Here is a 16,876-nt window from a genome sequence, read left to right on the forward strand (position 1 = left end):
ATTCTTTAAAAATCATGATTCCGTGCCTTATCCCAGTGAAGCTTCCTCCTATAACATGAAAACTTGAGCTAGATATTCAAACAAAAATCAACAAACATGGAAAAGGACCAAAACTGCATTGGAAAGCAAACCACATATTTTCGCTCGCTATATGCTCTAATTCTTCGCTACCCTCAGCATCCCAATACAGCAGATCAAATAAAAAAGCCGCGCCGTTTCAAAAAGGTAAAACAGTTCGAATCCTTTCCTTTGGTGGGGGCTTCAATTTATACCGTGGCCATCTTCTCACCTTCCAAGCCCTTGGAAGACCTGATCTGTACAGTCGCCACAAATATCGCCGACCTGCATCAGAAAGACCAGCTGCACCTATCGCTACGACTTCCTGAAAGCTTAAATCTAAAACACCCGCCTCGAACTGTGCAAGCCGGTCCTCGGCAATTTCCAGCCAGGTTAACCCCCCGCATTGAAATGGGAGTTCTACGTCCACTGCCTGCCAGTACGGCCACTGGCCAGTCCGACTCTTCAATATCTGCCGCTGCCAGGGACCACCCCGCGTTGCTGATGTACAATCAGGGTATCCTTTCTCGGTGAGACCCATCAAAGCAGTGATAACTATCTTCCCCTCTCCTTCTTTAGAATACTAATCAATATTTGAGCATGCTTGGTATCCGCCTGTATCCTATGACGGGGGAACAAAAGGCTTGACCAGCATCTCACTGAACTTCTCCAGCTTCTCCTTTCCTCGAACCTCCTCCACCAGAAGTGGCATTTTTACCACGTTGAACTCGTCGTAAAGCTCCTCAATCTGATCGAGGTACTTCTTTTGCATGCGCCGTCTGGCCGTACATTGCTCGCAATCGGAACCGGGCTTCGGGAACAGAAGCTGATTGACAACAATACAGTGGGTATCAATCTGGTAGCTAGCCAGTTCTTGAATCATACGCTCCGTCTCGTAGAGAGACAAGAACTCTGGAATGCAGACACAGACGAAGGTGGTGAGGCGCTCGTCCTTGAATTGCTGGTTGACTTCTGAAATGGTGGCGCGAAGGGCTTCGAGCTTTTCCATCATCTCACCGAGGTTCTGACCGTTGGGAAGGGCACCGTTGGCGCCTAGAAGTCCGTTCAGGACTCCTCCAAACTGACTAGAGAGCTGCGAGATCTTCTTCAGGGCCTTCTCCAGAACAGAAGGGAACTGGAGGAAACGGAGTGTGTGGCCGGTTGGGGCGGTGTCGAAGATGATGGTCTCGTAGGAGAGTGACTTGACCTGCTTCAGGACTTCGGCAAAGGACATGGCTTCATCGATACCGGGAATCTGATAAGAAGTACGGTATTAGCCAGACTGGTTGATACATCACTGACAAACACTCTTAGAACTTACCGAGAGGGCAAGGTCCTGCATCATACCCCCCATACCCCCCAAACCTTCAGCGCCCTCACCCTCAGCCTGTCCAGCAAGCAAGTCTTGCATGCTTCCATTTGGATCAATCTCCATGGCGAAGAGATTCTCGAAACCATCTACCTTGCGGGCGTCCTTGCCGAACTTTTGGCTGAAAGCGTCGCTCAGGTTGTGGGCGGGATCGGTCGAGATGAGAAGCACAGAGCGCCTGACCTTGGCCAGCTGGATGGCAAGACTGCACGAGGTTGTCGTCTTGCCCACACCACCCTTTCCACCTACGAAGATCCATCTGAGGCTGCGTTGGTCGAGGATCGACTGGAGCGTGGGCTCCATAGCATCGTCGTCGGCGTTGATGACTGCGGTCGACATCTTGGCGGTTGTCTACTGAGTGTAGGTAGCGGCGGGAATTCTGGAGAGATTGCGGAATTACGGTCGTTCAAGAAGAGAGAGAGAAAGAAGGCAAGCTGTGCAAGTGGTGATCAAGATTGGTCCAAGTTGTCGCGTCCCAAGGGGCTTTGGAAACAGCTGGAAACCCACCGTCGGGTGTGGACGTCGCTGGGTCTGGCCTGCCAGCCCGCAACGTCACTGGCTTCGTGGCGGGGCAAGCTCGACCTCGACAGGGGTGGGGGTTCATATGGTGGGGTAATGTCTTGGCACCTGATGGGAGGCATCTTGTCTTGAAGTTCGGAAGGAAGAAATGGAGAAGCAGCTCAGCTTCATGCATCGCTTCAACGCAAACTGTTTTTTTGGCCCCAAGCTGAAGCTGACGAACTTCCACAACAGGTACACAGCTGAATCTGTTTGTTTACTAAAGCTACCACCTTTGTTGATTAGCGTGATCATCTCGCCGCCCTCAGGCAGATTAATAGTTGACGGACAGAAGAGCGGTGACTTTTTTGTTTCGCCTGAGCCGCATTTATCATCAGTGTTGTGGTTCGAGCTCACGGTGAGGCGAGGATACCACCGTTGTGTACAACGTTCTGTCTGTCCTCACCTGGAGGCAATAAAGGAAACAATGCAACACTTTATAGCCCCGTGCAAAGTATCCAAGCCAGGTAGGTATCCAACTGGTGGCATCCAAGCAGGCGGACAGCGGCAGATACCGACGCTTGTGTCCGGTGGCAGCGGGGCTGAGAAGCTCTCTGGAGTGGATGTTGAACATTGGTGCACCCATGTGGCCATCGCATCAGCCCCCAAGAAAGCGCAAGCAAATCCATTCCAGGGGTATCAGTAGTGTAATGCTTCTTGTCGATCCTTTTCTATATGGTGACTTTCAAGTTTATAAATATCCTCTACCTATCCTCTCTCCATTGCTTCTTTGTCTCTCTCTATACATAGCTCGCTCATCACAACAACAACCCCTCCTCTTATCGCTTCTGATAAGCCCATTCCCCCTGCTACACCACCCCACCACTCACTCACTCAGCTTGTGGCTCACCTCTCAGTGTAAGTCATTGCCTGCCTACTACCCCCTCGTGATACCCTCACTTTCCCCCCCTCCCCCCTCCCTCTCCTCACATCCAATCTAACCACCACCCCCCCTCAAAGCGCAAAAATGACCGAATCAACAACTACCAAAGACCGCATAACCTGCCACATCCTCGACACAACCCTCGGCCAACCCGCCCGCTCCGTCCGCGTCTCCCTCTCCCTCCTCTCCACCTCCACCGCCTCCCCCGGCCCCCTGAACCCCCCACCAGTCTTCGAGTCCACCACCGACGAGGACGGCCGCATCAAGACCTGGCTCCCCTACTCCTCCGCCACCTCCTCGGGCGAGGTCCCCGTCTACACCCTCGAAGACGTCTTCGGCTCCATCAGGGGCCCCTCCCGCTGGGTCCTCAAGTTCGACACCGAGTCCTACTTTGGCGGGCCCGACAAGACCTTCTTCCCCGAGGTCAACGTCGTGTTCAACGTGGCCGAGGGGGAGAGGTATCATGTCCCGCTGTTGCTGGCGCCATATAGCTATTCCACTTACCGGGGGAGCTAAATTCCCTCTTTGTTGGAGGGGGAATGAGTGAGAGGGAGTAATGGTTTTGGGGGAAAGCATCTTTTTGTCAGCAGCATCATTTTATGTCTGGGCATATATGGGGCATAACAGCAAAGTGTGAGAGCGTCGTTCGTGGTTGCATATCTCTGGGTTTATGTAGGGCGAAATTCCAAGGAAAGCATTTTGCCATCATACTGATGAGATCGAAATATTTCCGGGTTGTGCTTTTGGCCACCACATAAACGATCAAGCTTCACGTATGAGCACTGGGCAAAAGCACCGGGCAAAGTATGGTTCCATATCAATGAGTACTAGAGATGATGTTCAATTAATGATTCTCCAATACGGAGTATTGCGAAGAGCCATGGGTACTAGGTAGGTAACTAGTAGACCACCCAGCAAGTCTCTGCTTCGAGCAAAAGGCCAGGTGATAATCTGCCCATATCACCCACTAGAAACACGATAAACAGTCTGCATGCTGTGGCTTCCCCTTCGTCTGTTTCTTCTGCGGCGTGTGCTTCTTCATTGTCGAATTACGCCCAGCTTTTCCCATGTTTTGTTGATTCCCGTGGTGCTGCTCATGCGGCTCCCTTCCATGTAAATGCATATGCTCAAAATAATTGTTACCGGAACTCCTCGCTCGTAAAAGAAATGCTGACCCCGAAGAGGTATCCCTTACCTTCCCCCCCATATCGAAAGACCAATTGCGAATTTTCCGTCGAACTCCCCGGCTTCTGCTGTTCTATCTGTGCAAGAGCCTGTTGATGAGACTGCTCCTGCGACGATGTCGGCGTCCGTCTCTAGGATCCCTGGCTGCGTCTCTTGGATCCTGTTTCACTTGGCGGGTTGGGGAGTGTGGAGGCGAGCCTGTGCCGTCGGAGGTGGTGACACTATGGCCGTCCCGAGACGTCGGTCGAATACCAGCGGGTTGCTCAGCACTGGGCCGAATAGACCCACGAGCCATGCGGCCTAGAGTAGCCAGAGCTCCTTCGTCAGAAGAGCCGCTGACTTTGCGGTCATACAGGCTAAGAGATCGACCATATGATCGCTCAGTCTGAACTTGGAAGGACATCCTGTGCCTGATGAGTGCCCTGCCCACATTCACATCGTCTTCCGTGATGCATGCATCAGGACCAATCTTGGCGTCAGGGTGAGGAAGGGTGGTGTTCCTATCTGTGGGCATCTTGTTAGCGAGTCTGAACAATACAAGGATTTGGGTATTTCATAACTTACTTCCACAGAATGTATCGGGGAACCCCGTGTCCCTGATTCGTGTGGAGGTTTGTGATGGGCTTCTGGGAGGCGTAGCCATATCTTCGGATATCGTTGAGAAGCTCGTCGAAGGAGACTTTCTGAATCTTGGTCTACGCATCGTGAAGAACGTCTTAGTTGGTGTTTATGTATACAAGCAAAGAGTGTGCTGATGACGATGCCTAGCCGCCACTGTGGGACTGTGTTGCTGTGTGGTGCGAAGGTCCGGATATAGCGGGCCGGACGGAAGTGAATGAGTTGATGGGCCAAGAAGGACCCTGGGGGTGTTGAACAATGAAGATCAACAAGCAATAGGAAGGGGAAAATAAAAAATTAAATATGAGACAAATGAGGGGATACACCAGGCATTCCCGGAGACAGAGAGTAGAGAAAAGAAAAAATAAAGACGACTTCGGTCGAGGAGAGCAGATCCTCAGAAGGGGAGGGGGCGAAGGTGCGAGTACGTGGCCGTCGAGGGTTTATCAAGTGACCAGCACAAAGAATAGGGCAGTGAAAGCGGTGCGAAACGTTGACCGACATAAAAGGGCCGCCACTTGACGACCGTTGAGAATGGCATTGTTATATGACATGGGAAATCAGACGAGGCCTTGCCTTGTACGGATTTCCACGGAAAAGACGGAACTGAAGCCTAACTTGGCCCGCAGTCCAGACCAGCAACAGACTGTCAAGGCTGACAACATTTGGTGCTGCTGGGAAAGTTTTCGGTCTCGGGTAGAGGAAGCGAAAGTCAACGAGTGGTTATGAGGCCACTTAGGCTCACCTAGGTTGAGGTTATTTTGTGGGGCAGCCCCGCGAAGGTGAGCAGAACAGGCGCGCGGCAGGTCGAGAGACGCCGGCCAAGTGCGATCAATCGATTGTTGTTTCGATCTTGGCCAAACAAAGGCCAGCCTCGATAGGCGGATGACGTTTGTTCTGGAATGGTTGGTGATTGGTCGAAGGCTTCTTCTTTGAGAATTCGGAGAGGACGACAAAGGGGTGCAAGATAAAGATAGAAACCACATGGATGGAAAGAAAGGAACAAGAGGCGAGAGATATCATGCCGGGGGAACATGCAGCTTTTGAAAGCCTATTCCCATCAAGTCGGACCATGACTCTGCGGGGGCAATCAAGGGTCAGCCACTGGGCAGCAGTCCTGCTTGCTGAGAAGGGCAGGCACGGACAGCGGAGAGTGAATTTCGCCTCGAGCAGGTACATCACGGCTAGAACGGATCACCGTGAGGTGCGGATGCCATGCCCGAAAGAGGGGACTGGAATACCTGCAGTCATGACGATTGGCTGCGATGGATACTCGGCAGTATGCAACACGCACGACCGGACTCTGTAGCCTCTGAGTTAGAATGGTGACAGATATCATCTACTACCTCGCTTCTTGGGAACAACTAGCCAATACTGGAGTGCCAGCGAGCTCTTGTTTTCAAATACCCCACGCTGTGAAATGTTGGGGAAGTCAGTGAGCAGTTTGAGGCCAGTGTCATCACCCAACCCCGAGAGCGAGGCCCGTCAACGGCCGGCCCTGCAAGCGGCCGTGCCGGCCATGAATCCCCAAGCGGCCGTACCAGTGTGGGAGGAACTGCACGTCACACAAAAGTTGATCATAGGCCGCATTGGGGCCCGATGACGACCGAGCTCGAGACCTGTACCATACAGCAAGATATTCACCGCCGTGACCTGGTCCTGTTCGGCCTAGCATGCATGTTGTGAATGGCCTCAACAGCTGTGAAGTCTGCATGTCTCAGAGCTGGACCTCAAAGGTGGGTGGTTCCGTAAAGTAATTCGATCCGGGAGGTCATCCGGGCTGTTCGATCGGCGGTGCTCCGCACTTTAGCTGCCCCGCTGTCTTGGCACACTGAGACATTGCGATCGGATGCGGGATGATTGCTGCGATGCTTATCTGACTGAGGAAGTACTGGTGAAGTATTGAGGCTGCGAGAAGGCCATGAAGGTCATGAAGGCGTCTGGAATATCGACATCACATTCCTGTCCTTGGATTTTCGCAGGATCTCGAGATGGTGTGGGTGTAGGATAGCAGCGTACTTCCGCCGACCTCCGAACATAATCCTCCGGCCCGTGAGAGCTTCACGGAACGCTCCGAGGCTGGGTTAGATATCGGATGAGGTAAATGAGTGGGGCCTTGTCGGTCTGCCCGATGCTCAAGCGCAAAATATCAAAAGCTGGCTGATCCTTGTAAGGCGAGATTGGCGGTATATGCGTGGAAGACTCCGTGAATTGGTCCATATTCGAGAGAGAAGGGAACACAGAGTTGAGAAGTTGCTGGCTGGAGAGCCATCCAACAGTCAACCGAAGATTTCCCGCATCAAAGTGTAAGTGAACGTGGCGCACTGACCAAATTGTGGTCCGGCATCCCCTGTCAAACTCACCCCTACGCTAAATCTTAAGGCGATGTGGCAGATTTGGTAAGGCGAAGCTGGCAGCTCTCTCCAGGTGGCCTTCCAGCAGTCCGTTCTCCAAATTGCCTGTACACCACGCGACAATTCAGCAGACGACCGAATTGCCCAACGACATTTTTTATCCTTTCCACGCCGGCACGCACGCAACCATCAATCAATTGATCTTAGCTCTTTTTTAATTCATTTTTCACCCACACACAAACCGCCACAATGTCCGACCAAGTGCAAGAAATCCTCGACGTCCCTCGCGAGTTCCTCAAGGACGGCATCCAGTTCATCCACAAGGCCCAGAAGCGTCTGTCTATGCATTGTCTCTTAGCCGGGGCGTCACCATGCTAACGATTGAACAGCCGACCAGAAGGAGTTCCTCAAGATCTCGCAAGCCGTTGGCGTCGGTTTCCTCAGTACGTCCGGTCTAGTTACAGCTACCAATACCGAATACAGTTGACTAACAGTTATGCAGTCATGGGCGCCGTCGGCTACTTCGTCAAGCTCATCCACGTTCCCCTTAACAACATCCTCGTTGGTGGCGCGTAAATCTGCTTTTTCGAACGGGAGATGATTGGCCGGGAGAAGGGAAGGACACGAACGACAGAGACGAGATACCAATAAACCGAATCAACGGGGACCGGGATCGAGTCCAGTGCAACGATACGTAATCAAGACGCGATGCATTCACGGCGGGAGCAGTCATGATACCACACATGATTGGGAACATGCGAGATAGGGACAAGGCGGGCGCAAAGATATCCATACATATTTCATCAGGTGTTTCGGCGGGCGATGGCGGCGGAACAAAACACTCAATAAAACCTTTCTGGTCATTAATAATTTTGCTCTAGCTAAGGATGCAACGTAGGGGCGCAATTGTACAAAAGTTTCTCAATGCAAGATCGAAACAGGGATCTATCATGGTTTCGCGAACCCCATGACAGCATACCGGAAGCTGCCATTGGCATACCCTCTCCTCATGGCACGGAATGCTTGCAGAAAGGCAATGCCATCTCTGCCTTGGCTGAAAGCAAACGCCCACAAGGACGGGTTCTGGATCAACGACCAAGAAATATCCCTACACCATTGTGTTAGCAACCAACCTCCTCGAGACTATTCTGTGCAGGAAACTTACCATGTCTTCTTCACCTCCTGACTGATATCCTTCGGTCCCCCCACAACCTCCAGCCCGACCTCCTTCGCAAACTGCACATATCCATTCAACGTGCACATTGGCGGCAGCAGCATCCCATCCTCAATCGGCTTAATATCCGCATCAAACTGCTCCTGCGTCAAGCCCTCATCCTTGAACCAATCCGCCAGCACCAGTTTCCCGCCTGGTTTCAGCACATCAAACGCATTCCTGAAAAAGAGATCCTTCTTGGGGAAGTGAGAGAGCGCTTCTGAGATCCAGACAATGTCGAACTTGTCGTCCGGGCCGGTGAAGTAGCTCCCGAGGGTTTCGGCGTCGAGCTCGATGAAGCGGACTTTGCCGGGGCCGAAGGGGATGTACTCCCCGTCTGGGTACTGCTTGTTGCTGCTGTCGGAGAGCTTTTTGGCGCTTTGGACCTGCTTGCTGGAGATGGTGATGCCCGTCACGTGGGCGGCTAGCTCGCGGGCGAGGAAGCGGGAGGTACCGCCTATTCCGCAGCCTACGTCGAGGATCTTGAGGGGTGGTGAGGTTGGGGCGGGGGAGGTGTGGATTTGGGAGGTTTCTAGGAGGAGGCGGATGAGGTTGATTTGGGCTTCTTCTTTTGGGAGGTCGGGGGAGGAGGGGGGCCAGTATCCGTGGTGGATGTGTTCGCCCCTGGGGGGGTTTGTTAGTGAGTGTCGTGACAATGTAAGGAAAGTATTTATGAGCTGGAGATGTACCAGAGGTTCAAGTAGTAGTCGCTTGCTAGGTCGTAGTGAAGCCTGATGCGGTCTTTGAGCTCCTGCATGGTTGTGTGGGCAAGTCCGAGAGGGGTGTCATATTGCTTGCTGAGAGAGGTCGTCTCCTGCTCACTTGATTTTCCCTCACCAGTGATGTTGGTTGGCATCTGGGTTTCGGGAGCGGCACTCATGTTGATGGCTTGGCGCAGTGAAGCTGTACAAGTCAATTGGTGAACCAAATGATCGGGAGACGGATTCAAGACGTCAACTGTTGCAGAAAGGCGGGAAAGTAAACAATCGAGGCCGGAGAGGTTCACGGATTAAAGTTCAATCAAAAGCCATGTCGCATGGCTTCCCCCAATAAATCAACGTCATGACGCCCTGAGTTCGCATCCCGTTTCCAGGACATGTGCAAGCAAGCAAGACAATGTAGGCAAGTGGAGCAGATGGCGTGGTCGTCATTGGCCCACCCAGATTCCGGATTACATTGTCCATGGTCCCAAGTGGCTTTCTTCAGATTGCCTTGGTTGGTGTCTTACTCTGCTCAAGCTCTCGAGATGATTCAAAAGAAAAGGGTTCGTACTTGTCCTCCCCAGCGAAGCAAAACTTGTCCTTCATCCGCCCGAGTACAGGAAAGGACAAGAGGACAAAAATACAAAGTAAATTGACTCGAGCGCGATTCGAACGCGCGCCTCTTTCGAGACTAGAATGCACCTGCCATGCTGATAGGAAGATATTGAGATATCTTGAGTCTAGCGCCTTAGACCGCTCGGCCATCGAGCCATGTTATTTGATGAATATCGGTGATGGAGTTTCGTTATATGATGAGCAGATTGTTGAACCATCTTTTTTATCACATTTTCATCTTCGTCCATATAAGCGGAATCCGATCTTGTTAGCAAACAAATCCGAAGGCAACGGAGCGAGCTTGATTTTCGGCTGACAACACCCCGCACGGTTCCGGAGCAGCTGAGCTCGACTGCGTGGGCAAGATTAGCAGTCACAGGGCGAAGCACCGCAAGTAAAACTTCTCTCTTGAATAAGTCAAGAATCCTTAGCTGACTATTTATTTGTGGAAGTGCTTAGGCTTTGTGCAGGCCTTTTGCGGTGTATCTCTCTTGCTTCACGGTCTGTGATTCTAGCTTGATAAGAGGTGCCTTCTTGAACTTCACACCAGTGCGTGTCTACGATGATGCAAAAGGCTACAAGAACATTTGGATTTTCATCGACTTTTCAGGATTGCTAGTAAGATCATGTCATCCAGTGCAAGAGAGAACCCAAACAAGATGACTCGGCCGGGACGCGCCTCGTGAGCTCGGAAGAGCAACCTATTATATGGTACCAATTCTTGTTACCCGTAGTGGTGAAGACGGAGCACCCAGGTAAGTCGCTCGAGATATGGCTAAGGAGCTTACTCCTCGGCCTTACATTTGACCAAACTGTCCAGCAAGGATGGACAGTCGACATGCCGGAGATATCACAATCGTCACAGCACACAGAGCGAGGAGCTGGTAACAAAACAAAGGCGATGGCGATGCGGTTGTCCAATTTCTGGATGAACTCTTCATCGTGCCAGGTAGGCCTTGAGAAGATCACTAGGTATACAAGGTGTGAAGCTCCCAGATCAAATCCCCTTTCTGTCCATCATCACCACCACAGTCTCAACATCACCTCCAGACCAGCTCACACATCACACACTATTCCACTCTTAAACAACCAACCAACCTTTTAGAATGCAGTTAACAACCCTCTTCATGACCCTCTCGGCTGCTGCCGGCCTCGCCCTTGCCGCCTCTACTTCTAGCACCAACCTTGACACCTGCCAGCGTATCCAGTCCGATCTCCAGGGAATGAACGTTACCTACCTCCCCGATATGATCCACCTCCGCCGCTCGAGCAATGCCTCTTTCAACGTCCCTGCCAACGCCCGTGGTCCCTGCTCTCTTATTGCGGCCTTTCCGGCCGACTATTCGATTAGAGACTCCTCGGTTGAGCAAGGCGGCAACCCCATTGCTGTCAACGTCACCGACGTTGATGGTCCCACCCCCGACTCCCTAGTTGGTACCGTTCGCTTCCCTTCTGCCTTGCCTGGTCCGACGACTAAGGAGGCAGTCAAGATCACCATCAACAGTTTTGCCTGCAGGGAGAAGATGACTTACCATTTTGAGGCCGCCGAGTTGGGTTCGGTTCAGTTCAAGAACACGGCGGATGCTGGGCTCTTCATTGAATATAGCTGCTAAGCAACCACTTATTGGGATGAGGACGTTGGTGATTTGGGGTTTGTGGGTAATCGGGAATATGGCGTGCGTCCTTTTTACCAGCTCTGGAGCCACATTTAATGGAAGCTCAGCGGCATGGGGGTATCTCATGGGGGTTAGAGATTCAGACGCTCCCTGTTCTTTGATAGACAGCAATGGGATTTTATTAGTGAACTTTGAAACATGAGGACATTGTCAGATGATAGTGATTTGTAGAATGAGGGTCGCATATTTGTGAACTGTCCAAGCGTACCTATGCACTCTTTAGTTAATTCCCTCCCAGGTCTCGGGGCGCAATCACAAGAGTTTCCATTTTTTCAGGCGCCCAGGCCAGAAGAAAAAAGTGATGTATTGATGCAAAATGGCCACGAGAATCCACAAATCACATAAACTACACAACTGCATCCTATGGGGCCTAAGCTTTAGGAGCAACCTGGCCTGACCTGACTGAACGCTTACGGGGGGCAACTCATCTCATCTTTGTATAACTCCTTACCAAAGGCATACGCCGCCTAAGCTGCTTGGATCCACGACCAACAAGAGGGAGGAACGTCACTACCGCCAACACTATCATACACAACATCCACACGGCCGACTAGCCCAGAAATGTTCTCCGGATAGTCCGCCATGCTCTTAATCCCATTGTCCTCAACCTCGCACTTGGAGCACTCGACTACCAACGAGCTGTGGAGCAACAAAGGCGGTGATGTCCTTGCTCAACCTTCGGATGAACTCTCCATCATGCCAGTTAGACCTTAAAGAATATGTCTATAAGATACCGGTTCTCCCCTAAAACAAGTCTCATCTCTATTAGACATCACAGCCTCAAGCCTCTCTTACCTTACACTTTTAACTGCGACCTCGGCCGGTGCCTACACTCAAATTGAAAGTCAGACCACCTTCTTGCACTCTTCAAGATGCATTTCTCAACCCTCTTCATCACCCTGTCAGCCGCTGCCGGCCTCTCCCTTGCGGCCCCCACCTCTCATACCGACCAATCCACTTGCCAGCGTGTGAAGTCGGAATCGTACAAGGTCCACATCGCCACCAACTCCAATGAACCCGTGGAACCCGAAGTCTTGACTTTCTCCCTCCCCGACGGTACCCACGGCACCTGCTTTCTCATCGCCGACTTCCCGGCCGGCTATCCGAATATCGACTCTGGCGTTGAGGATGGCCGTAGCCCCTTTCCCATCAATGTGGTTGATTTCCACTCTAACGAACACAGCGTCAAAGTTGGCCCCGTCCTCGGTACATTTCGGATTCCTTCCGCCCTGCCCGACAAGAAGACCACAAAAGCGGTCAAATTGACCATCGTGAGTTTTCCTTGCGAGTGGATAAGGCTGTTTATAATCGAGGTTGCGGCCATAGGTCTGGTCGACTTCGAGCTGAATGACAAGAGCGGACTGTTTGTTGAGTATGGTAAAGGAATCGATGGTTGGGAGCGGGAGGTTTTGGTGATTCGGGGGTAACCTTTGTACCTCTTCGTTTTTTCTTCACTTTGGAACCCACCGTCTTGATTGACGCTCGACAACATGGAGGTGTTGCATGGAGAATTAGACTTAGACGCCCCTTCTTTGATAGACAGGAATGCGATCTCTTTTTTGATCATCTTTGACTGTGTATTGTTGAATGGCTCTGAGGTACCTAGGTATAACCAAAATCCTACCGACAGACCCATGAAGCTGCTATGACTCTACTTTGCTTAGTTGACCCCTTCTCAATGCTTAGGAACGCCACCCTCAGGGGGTCCTTCGTACGGTTCCCTATCGAAGGCATGCGCTGCCAAAGCAGCCTTCAAGAACCCGACATGCGGTTTGGTGCAGCGACTGTAGGTATGCTGGATGTAAGAAGTTTGATACTGGACGAGGTAATTAGAGAACTAATAACACTAATACTAATCTAACATATAACCAATGCAACTTCAACTTCCACGACTGCATTTATGTGCAGAAATTCGGATTAAACCTTCGCGCTCAATATTGTCTGGATAATCTTCTTTGAGAAACCGGTATGCCTCTTTCCTAGGAGCCTGTTATATACCGTACTATTAATATACCTCTCTAGATTAGTTACTTACAAGGAGAGAGGATTCCCACATCATTCCCACGATGGTTGATGGGCCATCTGTCCTTATTCGGCCGTTTAAAGTAATACTTTGCGTTTAATCGAATGTCTTCGGCGCTCTTGGTTGCTTCGTGATCCAGGCCGGCCTGCATTGTCTTGCTTCGTGCTTCTGAATGACTATTAGGCTCAAGACCGAGAAAGAAATATCACCATTCCTACTCACGTTTCTCACTGAATCTCTGAGCCTTATCGGCACGTTCTTCTGCAAACCGTTGGTTGACTGTCTGCTTCCATGCCTTCTCTGCCGCCTCATCTTCCGCAGAAATCAACTTATTCCACTGTTTATACATGACTAAACAAAAGTTAGTGAAATTTTGTTTTGTTTCACCTCATGGACTTACCCAAAGCCTTGGCAATAGCCTGCCCAGTCGGCCTCCCACCCTTGCTCTTCTCCTCAGCATCACAACCCTCCCACTTGCCATCCCAAGTCTGGATATCCAGCTCGTGCTGACCGCGTATATGGCGGATCAGTCCAGATGTGGAGGAGAAACTCTTGGCGGTTGGGCAGAGGATCCCATCTTCAAACTCAATCCAGCAAAAGACCTCTCCCGGAAGGATCTTGACGCCCTTTCGGTCATTGTCTGTAACGATCTCAGCGATCAGGAGTCCCTCTGGTCGGACCTGGTGGCCGTGGTATGACTGATAGTCACGCTGAAAACTCTGGTCAATACTCTGGGAGACATGATCGAAGCCAGGCCATACTCAAGGATCACTTACGCTGCTCTGGAGAGAAGCCCATGCTTGGTAGGGTTCAGCAAGTAAATCAGTTCCCATCACAATACGTATATCGAATAACCGTCCAAAACAAGAGATATAACCCGATCTCCAACGAGTCTATTATTGGGCCCGCTCGAACCATGATGTTGGCGCCGGGCTTCATACTCCGAGGCATGAAACCGTCAAGTTCTTTTTGAGAAGCCTTCGAGCGAGAGAGTAATCATGGAAAACCTGCGCCTCATCAAATGCTCACTGCCTACCTAGGTCAAGATCATGTTTGCTATGTGACGCGATCCTGTCCTGTCTTTTTTCTACTTCTTCTCTACATACTCGCCTCACAACTCGCATCAGGATACTTCCCAATAACACCACTCAAAGAGACCATAACCGTCCGGCCAGCGACGATCAATCTTTGCAACTACCTCAAGGAAAACAAGCCCGTCGGCTCCTGATGAAAGTCAGTTCGTCTCTAAATTAAATACCACTAAGATCAGCCCCCCGAACCTTTTCAGTTTGAACAAATGAACCCGCGTTACCACCCATTGATACGCTCCTCAGCCTTGTCGTAAACAAATTAACAAACTGACATTCCAATCCGCAGTTCGCTGTCTGATAACTAAAGAGAGTTTTGTTTGGGCCCCCCCTCGATCTGGCAGGGAACCCCCTCTGGCCACCTAAACCCTTAACCCCGAGAAGAAAATCCAAAACTCCAACACTTGCTCCGACTTTTCCAAGATGGATTCGATTTCGCTCGCATCGCTTTCCTAAGGCCCTACATATATATTCTAAATATTTACTTTTTTTTTTTTTTTTTTTTTTTAAAAAAAAAAAGTGTAGTTTATAGTTATTTTCAGGCCATTTTACATTAAGTCTTTTTTCCTTATTTTATTTTTGAAAGAGTAATTAAAATTATATATCTCTCTTCTCTACCTAAAAAGGGGGAACTCGGGGGTTGCCAAGACTCAATAAATAGACTGACAAAAGCAGTAAAAACATACAACAGCAGGGATTCCCCAGTGGTCACCCACCTGAGTACTAATCTGCCGATCAACTGTTTGACTAGGGGAGAGCGGACGGGATCCCGTATTTTCAGTTGTCTATGGTCGTATGTGACAGTTTTGGGTGAATTTGTGATTTATGTTTGAAGCTCTGCTGTTGGCAAGAAAATCAAGAGCTTTGTGAGAGAAAAGAAGGGAGCAGCAAGCTCTGTGTGATGTGATGAATAGACGGGAGCTTTGGATGAGCTGCCCCGCTTCTATTGCCCCTCCACTCCTCGAGACAAATCCAACTGCTCTCTAGACGAGCTTTGGGAGGGTTGGTGAGATGTAGTTCAGGAGAGGATACTCCGGTCTTTTATTTCCCACCTTACGGGTAGGCAATGGCCAAGATTTGGATCCGGTGGCAGGTTTTTAACGTTGGTGTTTTTTTTTTGGAGGAAGGTTTTGTTTTAGGAAGGTCAGATATCTTGCGATAAAGGCGATCTCCATCACCTGATTTGCCTCTTTCCATCTCTCAACTTTCAAAAGCCTCGTGGTCGAGTGAGATTTTTACACTGCAATTGAGGCTCAACTCACCTTTACATCTCACAATCCCATAACAACATCAATTTGACAAAACACAACAGCAGCACACAATCACACCATCAAAAAATGGCCCCCGCTTCCGGCCCCCCCTCTGTAGTAACAAACAACCTCTCCTACCTCTTCCAAGACCACTCCACCGGCCTCTCAGGCATAACCCTCTCCCTCCCCCCCAGATCCCGCACCCTCTTGATCGGCGCCAACGGCGCAGGCAAGACCACCCTCCTCCGCCTCCTGGCGGGAAAACGCCTAGCGCCAGCAGGCACAATCACCATCGGCGGCAACGACCCCTTCAAAGTCGGCCTCGAGGGCGTGACCTACCTCGGCCTGGAATGGGTCCTCAACGCCATCGTCCGCACCGACATCGGCGTCGACGAGCTCCTCCGCTCCGTCGGCGGGGACCAATACCCCGACCGTCGTGACGAGCTCGTCGCCGTTCTCGACATCGATACCAGGTGGAGGATGCACGCCGTTTCCGACGGCGAGCGCCGCAGGGTCCAGCTCGCCATGGGCCTAGTCCGGCCGTGGACGATCCTGTTATTGGATGAAATCACCGTCGACCTGGATGTCTGGTCCCGGAGTCAGTTTTTGAGCTTTTTGAAAAAGGAGACGGAGGAGAGGGAGTGCACGGTTGTGTATGCGACGCACATATTGGATAATTTGGCGGGGTGGCCGACGCATTTGGTGCATATGCATCTTGGGACGGTGGTGGAGTGGGGGACGACGGAGAAGATGTTGGAGAGTAAACTGGGGGGGGAAAAAGAGACGGGAAACAGTCGGCTAGGGGAGTTGGTGTTAAGGTGGTTGAAGGAGGACTTGGATAGAAGGGGGCCGAGAGACAAGTTGAGGAGGGGGCCGGAGGGGTTGAGTTATAATTCGGGGAATTTGGGGATTGGGGGGTATGGGTTAGAGAGTAAGAGCAAGTTGGAGGAGAAGAGATGAGAAAATATCAGAAAAGATGTAAGAGGGGTGAAGATGAGAAGGATTCAACATATAGAGGGATAGATGTGGTGGCGAATATGGTTTAACATAGTACCCGGGTGGATTTAACATGGGTTTCGCTGTGCGGAAAGCTTACTTGATGTAGAGTAGAATGGCATATCCATTTAATATGTTAGAAGACATTCATGTGTGTTATTTGACTCATATCAACAACTGGATGACTGAAAGCAACCAATACCGCCCAAAAAACCATATCCACTCAGAAGACCGTATGTTCGAGAAGTGAAACCATACCAGGTCCAACCTACAAAGCAAAGACAGTGTTT

The 16,876-nt window shown here is 50.9% G+C and overlaps 11 protein-coding genes and 1 non-coding gene across 12 annotated transcripts; 7 read left to right on the forward strand and 5 right to left on the reverse strand.

Moving 5' to 3' along the window:
• Positions 1-120: 120 nt before the first annotated feature.
• On the reverse strand, positions 121-2,468 carry GET3 (Golgi to ER traffic-related protein). The gene is made up of 2 exons (XM_062910121.1): positions 1,379-2,468; positions 121-1,312 (listed from the first exon to the last, which is right to left on the reverse strand). The coding sequence occupies exons 1-2, from the start codon at positions 1,763-1,765 to the stop codon at positions 680-682; spliced, it is 1,020 nt and encodes a 339-aa protein (XP_062769001.1). The 5' UTR covers positions 1,766-2,468; the 3' UTR covers positions 121-679.
• QC763_210790 (uncharacterized protein) lies at positions 2,391-3,383 on the forward strand (the record flags this gene model as incomplete). Its single annotated transcript, XM_062910122.1, has 2 exons — positions 2,391-2,842; positions 2,945-3,383. Exon 2 carries the CDS (start codon positions 2,952-2,954, stop codon positions 3,381-3,383), a length of 432 nt encoding a protein of 143 aa, XP_062769002.1. The 5' UTR covers positions 2,391-2,842; positions 2,945-2,951.
• Positions 3,384-3,700: 317 nt separating this feature from the next.
• On the reverse strand, positions 3,701-6,966 carry QC763_210800 (uncharacterized protein). The gene is made up of 3 exons (XM_062910123.1): positions 4,617-6,966; positions 3,852-4,556; positions 3,701-3,754 (listed from the first exon to the last, which is right to left on the reverse strand). Exons 1-2 carry the CDS (start codon positions 4,753-4,755, stop codon positions 4,126-4,128), a joined length of 570 nt encoding a protein of 189 aa, XP_062769003.1. The 5' UTR covers positions 4,756-6,966; the 3' UTR covers positions 3,701-3,754; positions 3,852-4,125.
• On the forward strand, positions 6,861-7,242 carry QC763_0041710 (uncharacterized protein; the record flags this gene model as incomplete). The annotated part of the gene is made up of 2 exons (XM_062905640.1): positions 6,861-6,976; positions 7,065-7,242. The coding sequence occupies 2 exons, from the start codon at positions 6,861-6,863 to the stop codon at positions 7,240-7,242; spliced, it is 294 nt and encodes a 97-aa protein (XP_062769004.1).
• A 31-nt stretch (positions 7,243-7,273) lies between these two features.
• Positions 7,274-9,283, forward strand: QC763_210810 (uncharacterized protein; the record flags this gene model as incomplete). Its single annotated transcript, XM_062910124.1, has 3 exons — positions 7,274-7,358; positions 7,414-7,467; positions 7,527-9,283. The coding sequence occupies 3 exons, from the start codon at positions 7,274-7,276 to the stop codon at positions 7,598-7,600; spliced, it is 213 nt and encodes a 70-aa protein (XP_062769005.1). The 3' UTR covers positions 7,601-9,283.
• On the reverse strand, positions 7,868-9,672 carry QC763_210820 (uncharacterized protein). Its single transcript, XM_062910125.1, has 3 exons — positions 8,927-9,672; positions 8,190-8,861; positions 7,868-8,132 (listed from the first exon to the last, which is right to left on the reverse strand). The coding sequence occupies exons 1-3, from the start codon at positions 9,115-9,117 to the stop codon at positions 7,973-7,975; spliced, it is 1,023 nt and encodes a 340-aa protein (XP_062769006.1). The 5' UTR covers positions 9,118-9,672; the 3' UTR covers positions 7,868-7,972.
• On the forward strand, positions 9,592-9,709 carry QC763_0041740. The gene has a single exon. It is a non-coding gene; the product is annotated as a tRNA-Leu (tRNA).
• Positions 9,710-10,659: 950 nt separating this feature from the next.
• On the forward strand, positions 10,660-11,166 carry QC763_210830 (uncharacterized protein; the record flags this gene model as incomplete). Its single annotated transcript, XM_062910126.1, has 1 exon — positions 10,660-11,166. The coding sequence occupies one exon, from the start codon at positions 10,660-10,662 to the stop codon at positions 11,164-11,166; it is 507 nt and encodes a 168-aa protein (XP_062769007.1).
• Positions 11,167-12,101: 935 nt separating this feature from the next.
• QC763_0041760 (uncharacterized protein) lies at positions 12,102-12,656 on the forward strand (the record flags this gene model as incomplete). The annotated part of the gene is made up of 1 exon (XM_062905641.1): positions 12,102-12,656. One exon carries the CDS (start codon positions 12,102-12,104, stop codon positions 12,654-12,656), a length of 555 nt encoding a protein of 184 aa, XP_062769008.1.
• Positions 12,657-13,329: 673 nt separating this feature from the next.
• QC763_210835 (uncharacterized protein) lies at positions 13,330-14,050 on the reverse strand (the record flags this gene model as incomplete). Its single annotated transcript, XM_062910127.1, has 4 exons — positions 13,330-13,420; positions 13,471-13,603; positions 13,653-13,892; positions 14,029-14,050. 4 exons carry the CDS (start codon positions 14,048-14,050, stop codon positions 13,330-13,332), a joined length of 486 nt encoding a protein of 161 aa, XP_062769009.1.
• A 1,627-nt stretch (positions 14,051-15,677) lies between these two features.
• Positions 15,678-16,550, forward strand: CAF16 (CCR4-NOT regulatory complex component; the record flags this gene model as incomplete). Its single annotated transcript, XM_062905642.1, has 1 exon — positions 15,678-16,550. One exon carries the CDS (start codon positions 15,678-15,680, stop codon positions 16,548-16,550), a length of 873 nt encoding a protein of 290 aa, XP_062769010.1.
• Positions 15,725-16,304, reverse strand: QC763_0041790 (uncharacterized protein; the record flags this gene model as incomplete). The annotated part of the gene is given in 3 exon segments (XM_062905643.1): positions 15,725-15,925; positions 15,930-16,121; positions 16,257-16,304. Coding segments are annotated over 3 exon segments (441 nt in total).
• Positions 16,551-16,876: the final 326 nt, after the last annotated feature.

The sequence above is a fragment of the Podospora pseudopauciseta genome, assembly GCF_035222475.1.
Source record: "Podospora pseudopauciseta strain CBS 411.78 chromosome 2 map unlocalized CBS411.78m_2, whole genome shotgun sequence".
Lineage (NCBI taxonomy): Eukaryota > Fungi > Ascomycota > Sordariomycetes > Sordariales > Podosporaceae > Podospora > Podospora pseudopauciseta.

Excerpts from the sequence above, each read along its gene's own strand:
- QC763_210800 (XM_062910123.1), bottom strand. The coding sequence starts at position 4,755 with ATGCGTAGACCAAGATTCAGAAAGTCTCCTTCGACGAGCTTCTCAACG. Across the intron at positions 4,557-4,616 it reads CCCCGATACATTCTGTGGAA|ATAGGAACACCACCCTTCCT; the intron begins GTAAGTTATGAA and ends AGATGCCCACAG.
- GET3 (XM_062910121.1), bottom strand. The coding sequence starts at position 1,765 with ATGTCGACCGCAGTCATCAACGCCGACGACGATGCTATGGAGCCCACG. Across the intron at positions 1,313-1,378 it reads TGCAGGACCTTGCCCTCTCG|ATTCCCGGTATCGATGAAGC; the intron begins GTAAGTTCTAAG and ends ACTTCTTATCAG.
- QC763_210820 (XM_062910125.1), bottom strand. The coding sequence starts at position 9,117 with ATGAGTGCCGCTCCCGAAACCCAGATGCCAACCAACATCACTGGTGAG. Across the intron at positions 8,862-8,926 it reads GACTACTACTTGAACCTCTG|GGGCGAACACATCCACCACG; the intron begins GTACATCTCCAG and ends AAACCCCCCCAG. Across the intron at positions 8,133-8,189 it reads CAGGAGGTGAAGAAGACATG|GGATATTTCTTGGTCGTTGA; the intron begins GTAAGTTTCCTG and ends ACAATGGTGTAG.